This window comes from Rhinatrema bivittatum, chromosome 6, assembly GCF_901001135.1.
Source record: "Rhinatrema bivittatum chromosome 6, aRhiBiv1.1, whole genome shotgun sequence".
Classification (NCBI taxonomy): Eukaryota; Metazoa; Chordata; class Amphibia; order Gymnophiona; family Rhinatrematidae; genus Rhinatrema; species Rhinatrema bivittatum.
In genome coordinates this window covers 289,413,008-289,425,083 of record NC_042620.1, presented here as the reverse complement: position 1 = coordinate 289,425,083, position 12,076 = coordinate 289,413,008, and the positions used below count along the sequence as shown (strand labels likewise).

General features: G+C 45.3%; 1 protein-coding gene across 1 annotated transcript in view; it reads left to right on the top strand.

The window, feature by feature from the left end:
* Positions 1-11,813, top strand: part of LOC115094717 (gamma-aminobutyric acid receptor subunit alpha-3-like) — a 263,575-nt gene extending 251,762 nt beyond the window's left edge. Inside the window, exon 8 of the mRNA XM_029607973.1 lies at positions 11,472-11,813. Within this exon, the coding sequence (XP_029463833.1) occupies positions 11,472-11,780 (309 nt within the window). The 3' untranslated portion in view covers positions 11,781-11,813. The remainder of the gene's footprint in view (positions 1-11,471) is intronic.
* Positions 11,814-12,076: the final 263 nt, after the last annotated feature.

Below are 12,076 nucleotides of genomic sequence, written 5' to 3'. Positions count from 1 at the left end.
CTCAGAGCCTCCCTCCCTCCTCCATGAATACAAAAATATTTCCCTGCCTCCAAACCTCCTCCTTCCTCTCTCTCTCTCTCATCACCCATGATATGAAGAACACCTAAAATTCTGATCCCCCTCCCCCCCCCTCAATTCTCCAACCTGTTGCCCCTGGACCCTCTTCCCACTCACCACACCTCTGAAATCAGCAGTTGTGGTTCCAGAATATCCCCCCTTCACTGGTGACAGCCCTCCTGCTGGCAGTGTGGCTTATTGCTGAATGGCACCTCATACTGGCACAGGCAAAAATGACAAAAGTGATCAGAGAGTGAGCAGAAGCACTCAGAAAGAGAAAGTGTCAGATAAAATGCATGAAACTGGATGAGGCGTGCAGGAAGAAGCCACTCCCAAAATGGAATTTTTACCATATCTCTACCGATCCCTTTTTTGGCAGTAGTATTATTGCCCCATGATTGAAGAAACTCTATAAGTCAAGAAAAAGAGTATAAGAACATGCCATGCTGAGGCAGACCAAAGGACCACTGAGCCCAGCATCCTGTCACTGACAGTCACCAATCCAGGTTATTAGGAAGTACCCGGCAGATCCCAAAGAGTAGAACCAATTCCTTGTCACTTATTCCGAGGGATAAGCAGAGGCTTTATCCAAGTCCACCTGGCTAATAACTGCTTTTGGACTTTTCATTCAAGAATTTGTCCAAACATTTCATGAATCTAAAAATAATTTTGCCTCTCTGACAGCCTATCAAGAAATAACATATAATTTTACTTTCAGCATTTTCCTATAACATAGCAGATGGGAGCTATTTATTTATTTATTTACATCCCACTTTTCCTGACCCTTCAAAGTTTGTTTGTGATAAGGTAAGCTAGTGTTCACTGTTTGACACACAGGATAATTCTACTCCATTTACATTCATCTTTTAAGTCCATCAAGTGAATAAGGAGGTTTTCCCTTATGTGACTTACTCCTGAGATGAAGGCCTGACCACACTTAACTTCACAAGATTCACTTATCTGTTAGCAGTGTTTTATCTCCTTATCATAAAGGGATGAAGTTTGTTTGTTTTTTTAACTTTTATTACTGTTTGCTTATTAGGTTGATTAAGAGTCAAATCAACTGTCCTCAGGAATGTAAAGATTTTTCTTCCTCATAAACACACAGTTACAAACCCATTCTCATGAAAAGAATACATTTGAAATAGTAGAAATGTCACACAGAGGCATTTGTTCATTATATCTGTGTCTCTGAGGAGTAGAAGAAGAGAACCACAGAAGCCAGCATTCAAATCCCACTTCTCATACCCATATGCCTTGTGATCTTGGGCAAGCTACTTCACTCTTCATTGCCTCAGGGACACATTTAGGGGATCATTTACTACGCTGTGTTATGACTTTACCAAAGGGGAAATGCCTCATTTATTTCTTTATTTAGCTATCTATTACTTATAGCATCTTAAGCGATTTATACATTTAACTTGCACAATAACATTTTACAAAAAGAAGTCTCAAAATGAATAAAAGAATGAACAAAATCCTAAAAAAAAAACCCTCATATCAACTGCTGTGACAACTGTTCAGTCAAATGCTTGCTGAAACAGAAATGTTTTTAACGTAGACTTGAGAGTGAACAGTCTATCAGTTGAAGTATTTCTGGAAGTGAGTTTCATATCATTGGGGATGCCACTGAAAATGCAGACTCTAATTGCCACAAGTTGGGCCTGACAAATAGATGGAATATCTAAAAAGCCTCCTGTGAGGATCTGAGATTGCGTGTTGGATTGTAAACTCATAAGAGGGCATTCACCCAAGGTAGGGAGTCAAGTTTCAGTAATTTATGGACCATCATGGAGAATTTGAATATAATACGATAATGAACAGTTAACCAATGTAGCTCAGCCAAAATCGGAGTGTAACATCAATGAAACCCTGACTCTCCTATCTACTGTTTATATTTTAATGTTCTCCCATACCCTTTCTGAGCTTTTATGAATCACTCTGTTTTTAATTTCATTGTTCTAAAAGTCTTTACTCTGACCTTTATATGATGAGTTATACTGTTTTTAATTTCTTCTTCTTTTGTTTTTGCTTTGTGCTATCTTAATTTGTGAATTTATTATGTACGTTTATACTGTAAACCGTTTTGATTACATTTTAGTATAAAACGGTACATAAAACATTTTAAATTAATAAATACAGGACTTTTGCACTGTTCTACAAACACTAATATCCTCCAACATAGATTACTGCAACTCTCTACTACTAGGCCTACCCTCTAGACTCATAAAACCACTACAACTACTACAAAACACCTCAGGCAGACTACTACTAGGGACAATTTGACCACATAACCCCCTCAGTGATAGCACTGCACTGGCTTCTTGTACATAATTCATTATAAAGTATTGACTCTAATGTTTTATTTTATCAATAACATTAACCCATGCCCATTAGGAGTAACTTTTCAACCATACACACTGCAGAGAACCCTAAGATTGCACTTCTAAAAATGCCTACAACACAGAGCACACAACGTAAATAAGAGATTGCATGTTTTCCATAGCGGGCCCCAAATTATGGAATTCTTTCCCAGAGTCATTACGTCTGATAACAGAAAGAAAGAGTTTCAAACAGGAACTGAAAACATGGCTCTTTTGAAAAGCTTACAATCTAATGTAATAGCCAATAAACTAATAACTTCACTATCAGATCTTTAGACAATTGTATTAAATTGAGCAAAAAGATTTGAATGATTTAAAGAAAAAAAAGATGATATTCCGAGTATGACATATAGGTTAATAGAATAAAATACTGCCTTAATTAACTTATACTTGATGCCATTGTGTTGACCTAGAATAGGTATTTATAATTGTAAGAAACTAAGGCCTGGATTTTCTAAGGTCGTAGACCTGAGAGAATCTGGCGTTAACAGGGGGCGGGGGCGAAGTGGGGGCCGGGCCTACAAAAGCTGGCAGCGATCGCACCACCGCGGTGATATTGCTGCTGGCTTTCACACCCAATAGCGCCATCGTAGAAGGTGGTGCTATTGGGCGTGCTACTGGCAGTGATAAGGGTTCTTACCTTTTCGCAGCCAGCGATTTTTCCACCGTGCCCGCCCCAGTGCCGCCCCGACTCCTCCTCTTCCAGTGCCGACTCCGCCCCAATTTAGCTATCGCACGCGAAAAATCCCTTTTCGCGTGCGATCCCGTTAGAAAATGACCCGCTAAATAATGAATGAAACTAGATAATGCATGAATATAACCTAGACTATGTATTAGCTGTTTGTATTAATCCAAATATGAACGATGACCTAGAATGGGAATGTTGAACCTGAAACTCAATCAAAAAAACAAAGCCCAGATCTATTCGAAATCTGAGGAAAATTATATAAATTATATAAACAATCACACAAGAAAGAAAGAAAAATTATGTTCTACTGAGGATAGATTTTTGTGTGAACCTGAAACTCAACCATGACTTTGTAAACCATTGTGATCTTATCTTGGAATGACGGTATAAAAAACCCCTAAATAAATAAATAAATAGTACTGCTTGTCAGGATTAAGCTCTCAATCCCCTTCTGTGGCCTTATAAATACTAAAAATTGTACCTGAAAAAAAAAAAAAAAAAAAAGGAATCAAAATTTCCAACCACTGCACTTTTCCTGTTAAACAGATGGTGATGTTATATTCGGCCATAAACCTTCCCTACCTCACTCCCCTTCCACCCAGAACACACTGGGCTTTAATTATAGAGGAAGCAATGTAAAAATGACAGGAACATTCATTTTAGGAGAATGCTGTTATTTCTTTAGTCTCCACGACTGATAAATGTGTTCTTTTCTCTGAGTCTACGTATCCACCTGCAGGACGTTCCTGCCCTCCCTCCTCTCTGATTTAAAATGTGCGTTCAGCCTGTGTGCTGCATGTACATTTTAACTGGCATACACACTTTTTAACTTCTAGTGCATTACCAAACATTAGCTTACTACACTGGGAGTTCAAAAAAAAAAAAATTAGCCTATGTATTAGAAAAATGTGTACAGTTTTAACTCTCAAGTTTCTGCATTGGCCAGTCAGTCACTGTTCTAATGCTCTTAGCAAAAAGCTAGTACAGCTGGGATTAGCAACTGGCTCTGTTTTGACTGGAGAGTTTGAACCAGCCATCGTAGGCAATTATAGATCCAGTTTCTGTAAGAACAGTAGATGTTGCGATCCCGGGACGGCCCCGGGACCGGCCCTCACCCCGCCGCAGTCCCGTTTCTGTCTCCCGCGCCCTGGGGCTGCAGGGACCCCGGCCGCAGCGTCCCCAGCGCGTGGCCAGCTCTCCCGGGCCTGCAGGGCCCTCAGGCATCGGCCTCTCTCTCGCTGCCGGCGTTCCCCGCGGTTGGCTCCGCCCCCCTAGGCGCGCGCGCGCGCGTCCCTGCCCTGCATTTAAAGGGCCCAGCGCGGGAAAGGTTCAAATCAGCCCTGGATGACGTCAGACGCTGCAGGGCTACTTAAGCCCTGCAGCTGCAGCCATTCCCTGCCTTGCAACGAGGTTCCCAGGTGTTCCTGTCTTCAGTTGCTGCGTTCCCGTGTTCTCTTAGTCTTCTTGGTTCCTGATCATGGACTGGCTTACGGTGTTCCCTGGCTTCTGACCACGGACTGGCTTACGACGACTCTCTGGCTTCTGACCTCGGTTTGGCTTACGGCGTTCCCTTGGTTTCTGATCCCGGACTGGCAAGCGACCTTCCTCTGGCACACGACCCCGGACTGGCAAGCGACCTTCCTCTGGTACACGACTCTGGACTGGTGAGCAACGACCCTCTGGCACTCGACCTTGGACTCCATCTGACTCGGCCCCCGCGGGCCCTCCTAAGTCCCAGCGGCCGGGTCCCTACGGGCTCCTCCTGGGGGGACTCCGGCTTCCAGGGTGAATCTCCTAAGTCCCAGCGGCCGAACTCCTACGAGCTCCTCTCGGGGGAGGCTCGGCTTCCAGGGCGAAGATCTTCTCACCACTGTGCCAGTTCCACCGTTTCCGTCTTCCTTGCCAAAGCCCTTGGTCGCATAGGGTTTCCTAGGGTCCTCCTTCGGCCATCCACAACTCCGTCCTTGCCGCCTCCCGGTCAGAACCCCTGCTGCCACCTCGCTCAGCAGTTCACCTTCTGGTTTCGACCGGCCCAAGGGTCCACGAATCTAACAGTAGAACTCTCTAAAGGATCTGATTCAAAGGGCTGGTAATTTTCAAACCAGCGCGCAGGCGCACACTGGGACACGTACATCAGCCCGCACCCAGGAACGTGTCCATTTTATAGCTGGCGCACTCATAAGCGACATATTTTAAATGTGCACGCAAATCCTGCTTCTACCGTGTAAGTCGGGGGATTTTTAAAAGGGGCATGCGTTGACGCCATTACCAGTCTGCCAGTTTGTCCACCAGATCACCCAGATAACAACTAGGTCCTCCAGACCCCTCTGGTTTGACAACCTGTCCCTCCCCCTTGTCACCCCAGAACCTTTAAACCCTCTGAAATGGCTCAATCTGTTTCTTTTATGAATTGCACGTCATCCATAGCAGAAGTAAAGTTACGAGACGGGGACCTCGGTGTGCACCAGGGTGCGCAAGTAATTATGTGCGCATCTCTTGGTGAGGCCCCGACACACCCCCCCCCCCCCCCGCCCTGCCCAGATCACGCCCTTGTCTCACCCCTTTTTCAAAAGTGTTGAGGTGTGTGCGCCGCAACATTTACACATGCATCTGGGCAATTTTTAAATTACAGTTGGCACTCGGCACATGCATCCTCTGGGCTTTTAAAATTCACCATTAAGACTTCTCTCCTGTTCTGTGTCTATGCGAAATGATCTTGATGAATCAGGCTATTACTTGGCATCAGTAGCTTGGGATCTACTTACTGTTTGGGTACTTGCCAGGTACTTGTAGCCTGGATTGTCCACTGTTGGAAACAGGATGCTGGGCTTCAAGGACCCTTGGTCTGACCCAGTATGGCAATTTCTTGTGTTCTTAGTCTACAGATGCAGTGGAAAAATAATTGCCATTGTGGTATACATCTGTTTGTTTATATTAAAACTGAAGGAGTGAAGTTTTATTTATTACGGTTTTAATAAAATACACTATTTTTCACTTTTTAGCTATCAGTAGGGAGTTCTACAGTTAATAGGCTACCAGATTGATTTATTAAGGGTTTTTTTTTTCCATTCTATGTCTGTGGGGAAAAAACGATGAATCAGGCATTAAGGGCTGGATTTTAAAAGGGTTACGCGCATAAGGTATGCGCGTAACCCTTCTAAAACGGCCCTGCGCGCGCCGAGCCTATATTGCATAGGCTTCCAGCGCGCGCAAAGCCCCGAGATGCGCATAAGTCCCGGGGCTTTCTTGGGGTGGGCGTGATGCAGTCGGCACGTCATCGGGGGGGGGGGGGGGGCATGTCGGGGGCGTCATACGGGGCGTCATACGGGGGGGTGCCGCGGGCGTGGTTTCAGCCCGGGGCATTCCGGGGGCGTGGCCGCAGTCTCCGGACCAGCCCCCGGACCGGAACATGGCGCGTGGCAACCGGAGCACGGCCGGGGGGGTGGGTTAGGTAGGGGAAGGGAGGGGAAGGTGGGGGGAGGCGGAAGGAAAGTTCCCTCCGAGGCCGCTCCGATTTCAGAGCGGCCTCGGAGGGAACTGGCAGCGCGCAAGTTGCACAAATGTGCACCCCCTTGCGCACGCCGACCCTGGATTTTATAAGATACGCGCGGCTACGCGCGTATCTTATAAAATCCGGCTTAATTTTGTTCGCACCTGGTGCGAACAAAAGTACGCGCGCGCGCACTCTTTTTTAAAATGTACCTCCCTATGCATATAGACTTTAATATTTTTTTAACCACTTCCTATTCGTTTTTCTGCTGCACTATTTCCCAAATCATTTTTTTTCTTTAATAGTGACATTGAGTCTCCTTGGTGTTTTGTTAATGTCTGAAGAAGTATTTATGATGTTTTAACAGACAGAAAAAGAAAGAAATGGACACTCAGTTCCTTTCAGATAAGGACTCTCTTGATTTAGGACAGTGCTTTAAGAAGATTGCATACAGGAAAGGGTAAAGATAGCAGAGGGACTTTATTATATGCTATATCTATGTAGGTAGCTATGTTAGAGAAAATAGAAAATACTGAAGACCTGACTCTGTGGGTTCTTGATAACACCTGATAGGAAGTAGTACGCCCAGAAAACTTTGCAGGGGAAGATAGAAAACTGCTAACAGTGATCCAATTGTTTTATGTTAAGTTCATGAGTCTTCATTTTAAATACAGATAGCATTCCTTGATTGAAATATAAGATAACATTTTTAGTTTTTTCTTTTTTTCTTACTGTCAGCTCCAGGAAGATATTTTGATATTCATGCAGATAATTGTCACATACTATGTTAACCATGGTACTTGTAAGAAATAAATCTCTAACTATAATTCCTCCAGCATGACTCCCTTTTCCAAAAATTATTAACTTCTCCATTCTCTAATTTTCTTAAAAGTTTAATATTATGTTATTGACAGAAAGGTCAAATATTTCAAAACAGATTTGATCGAAAATAAATCAACAGATTTCTTGTACAATTAGAAAGATACAAAAATATTTGGATTTTCAAAGTAGTTATGTGAATCTAAATGGATTTCAAAGAACTAGTGAGATGAAATGGGGTTTTATTAATTTTTTTTGATTAATCTTTGAAAATCCAGTTTAATTGTTGCACTGTGATGGAAGGGAGTGATAGGGGCACTCCCCATTGCAGGACAAGATGTGTGTGCCCTTGCAGTGAGACGGGCCTCATCTGGGAATGGAGCAAGACCAGGCCTCTACCAACCTGCACACCTCCATGAGACCAACCACACAAGGTTAGCTTCCAACTACTCCAAGCCCTTTCGGACCTGCTGCTGGGTAACAGCAGAGGCGACAGGCTGGACATGAGGCAAAGATGGAAGAGGACTTGAACGTGGATGCTGAGGACAGCGGAACTGACAAAGACACTAGGAGTGGCAATGATGAGGACAGGTTAAAATCAGACGAGAATAGAAGTCTGGGACTCCAGGAGAGCAGAGGACCTCCCGACGCTGATAGACACTCACTGAAGAGCAGCGAGCACAGGACAGACAATTGGCCCAGAAGGAATCCGGGAACAGAAGACAGATATCTGGACAGGAGGATGAAGGAATCCGGCCAAACTCCAAGCAGAAACGTCCTGGACGGAGCGTCAGGACCCAGCGTGATCGACGCACCTGACAGGTCAGTCAATGGAGGACATAACCTCTGACCCAGTGTGGAAGACACAACAGAGGGAATCCTAAGGTTGGGCTGAAGACAGCCACTAGGGTTCAATCTGGAACACGGAACGAGACGAAGACATCAGAGCATGACAGACGAGGAGGATCTTTGGCCCCGTGGGATGGAGGAATCCTGCCAGCACCCTACACACCCCAGTGGGGATGGTCACAGACCACTGGGCCACTGCATGACCTACCAACCCAGCCAGGCTGGTTGTGGACCACGCAGGGATGGATCAAGCAAAGCCTTGAACATCTGGACAGAACGGACATCAGGACATCAAGACTGGACCGAAGTACATCTTGACGGGGACAATGGAGACATCAGACAAACGAGACATCAGCAGAGACCAGGACAGACGATGACGAGGGATCCCACGAAGATACAGGAAACCAAGCAGGAGCAGGAACGCAGAGAAGTCCAAGAATGAACTAGCTCCTTGCAAAGGCGAAGCATGAATGACTGCAGGGCCCTTTTATAGGGCTGAAGGAGGAAGATGCCCAGGGAGGAGTTCCAGGTGGAGCCAGAGGGACCACTCCCTATTGGCCCCTTAAAGCAAGTGGAGAGGTGTGGCCCTGTGCCTAAGGAGCAGGAAGAGGAAATGCAGGACCATGGACAGTGGCCCTGCTGAAGATGTCAAGAGGAGGTGCAGGAGCAGGCCCTGATGAGGGAGGCAGCTTCCTGCCAAGAAGAGGAGGTTCGGGGGTGGCTCCAGCCATCAGGAAACACCAGTGGTGGTGTCCTGTCACTGAAGAGAAGGCCTCCAGGCCTGGGGGAAAATGGAAATGCCGGTGCCCGGGCCGCAACCGGAAGCTGAAGTCTGCGGCTCCCGCCATGGTGAAGAAGGCAGGCAGCGACTCCCTGCTGTAAGGGAGAACCCTGGCGCGACTCCTGCCACGCTGGCTTGACAGCAGCCTCCAGGCCACGGGAAAACATCGGCGGCGGCCTCTGGGCTACAAGGTTGAAAGATGGCGTCGAACACGCTGGTGGAGACCTGGTAAGAGGCTGCCCATAGCTCCGGCTGCGGGCAGCATTACAACATTAATCTTTTAGAGGAAAACTGTTGGCTTTTCCAGAAGGAAATTATTTAAATTCCATTGGTTTTCCAGATGAACTGAAGATGGCTGAAATTAATCTAGTTTGAATTTAGTCTTCAACTATTTGCATATCTCATCTATGTCAGATATAAGTTTTAAAAATCATACTCACATTTTTCAAATTTCTTTCAATTATTCTTCTGTTCTACTATATGGATTTCCTCAGTGGATCTTGAAATTTCCATTGCATTTAAACCAGTATGAAATCTACCAGATTCAGATTTGACTTGTCACTTCAACCTCTTTGTACATCTCTGTTACCTAGTTACCAGGACTGAGAATAATCTTGCTTTATTTTAAAGTACATGCAATAGGACAAAAACCAAATATTTTCATCCCATACTTAATGACCTGAAAGAATCTAGTAACTTTCATTGCACTTCTCATTACCAATCTCAACAGTTGGAACAATCGAGCATACTATTCCTATGTTCATTGTACTCCAAGCAGAGGCAATTAATCCACATATATTTAAGGTTTGGAGACAATACTAGCTATCAGTAAGCACTGCAAATGCATTAGCCATAGCATAGAGTAGCAAGTGATACTAGATAATGAAAGCTACCTTCCCTAGGAACAGGATAGCTCAAGTAGAAACAGGAAGACATTATCATTTCTAGGGATGTGAATCGTGTCCTCGATCGTCTTAACGATCGATTTTGGCTGGGAGGGGGAGGGAATCGTATTGTTGCCGTTTGGGGGGGTAAAATATCGTGAAAAATCATGAAAAATCGTGAAAAATCTAAAAATCGCAAAACCGGCACATTAAAACCCCCTAAAACCCACCCCCGACCCTTTAAATTAAATCCCCCACCCTCCCGAACCCCCCCCAAATGAGTTAAATAACCTGCGGGTCCAGCGGCGGTCCGGAACGGCAGCGGTCCGGAACGGGCTCCTGCTCCTGAATCTTGTTGTCTTCAGCCGGCGCCATTTTCCAAAATGGCGCCGAAAAATGGCGGCGGCCATAGACGAACACGATTGGACGGCAGGAGGTCCTTCCGGACCCCCGCTGGACTTTTGGCAAGTCTCGTGGGGGTCAGGAGGCCCCCCACAAGCTGGCCAAAAGTTCCTGGAGGTCCAGCGGGGGTCAGGGAGCGATTTCCCGCCGCGAATCGTTTTCGTACGGAAAATGGCGCCGGCAGGAGATCGACTGCAGGAGGTCGTTCAGCGAGGGTTCCGGCGCCTCGCTGAACGACCTCCTGCAGTCGATCTCCTGCCGGCGCCATTTTCCTTACGAAAACGATTCGCGGCGGGAAATCGCTCCCTGACCCCCGCTGGACCTCCAGGAACTTTTGGCCAGCTTGTGAGGGGCCTCCTGACCCCCACGAGACTTGCCAAAAGTCCAGCGGGGGTCCGGAAGGACCTCCTGCCGTCCAATCGTGTTCGTCTATGGCCGCCGCCATTTTTCAACGCCATTTTGGAAAATGGCGCCGGCTGAAGACAACAAGATTCAGGAGCAGGAGCCCGTTCCGGACCGCTGCCGTTCCGGACCGCCGCTGGACCCGCAGGTTATTTAACTCATTTGGGGGGGGTTCGGGAGGGTGGGGGATTTAATTTAAAGGGTCGGGGGTGGGTTTTAGGGGGTTTTAGTGTGCCGGCTCACGATTCTAACGATTTATAACGATAAATCGTTAGAATCTCTATTGTATTGTGTTCCATAACGGTTTAAGACGATATTAAAATTATCGGACGATAATTTTAATCGTCCTAAAACGATTCACATCCCTAATCATTTCTCTAATCAGAAGGAAGAATCAAATATCACATATCTATCGCATACAGCAACCCTTCTCCAATAATTGAGAGATAAGGGAAAATAGATATCTTGTATAATGGGTTTACTATCAGGATCTGAAGGTTTTACTTACAGGGCTGGGCTGGTTTCACTAATGCCCATCAATCCTCCATTCCAAAAACCTATTACTTCTGTGATACGAAAAGTTGGCATCAATAAGACAACAGAAATTGGAGGCCATGCTCAATGTATTTTTTACAGTGATGAAGTGGCAAGGAAATAAATTTTCACTTTAAACATATGAATTATTATTTATTATGCTTTTCTTTTTTCTTTTTAGAAAAGAGAGCCAGTGATATTGACAAAGAAAACTAACAACATGTACAAAATCGTGGGCACCACATACACCCTCAACATTTCCAAAGACCCCAGTCTATCAACCATCTCTAAGAGTGCTGCCATGCCACCCAAGATGCCACGTATCGAGGAGAAGCCTCCTGAAAATAAAAAGACCTATAACAGTGTGAGCAAGATCGACAAGATGTCCCGCATTGTTTTTCCTGTGCTATTCGCCATTTTCAACCTGGTCTATTGGGCCACATATGTGAACCGGGAGTCAGCCATCAAAGGCATCATTTCAAAACAATAACAGAAAACAAACCTTCACTTTCCTAATGAAATAAGGCAGGAAAATCTCATTGGTTATTCAATTTATTTATTTATTTTCTATTGTAAAGAAAACTGTGAATTCCTTTTTTTTTTTTTTTTGCTGTCAATGAAACTGAACTATGAGCGTGCCTCTGACATTTGTGAGTCCCACCTCGTCTCCACTCCTATTCACCCCATTTTCTGTTTCAGTTTTCTAACTTGAGGCAGTTGCATGCTGTTTTTGTGCCCATGCTGATATCCACAGGCTGCAAGTGTGCTTTCTCTCCTGAGGATAGA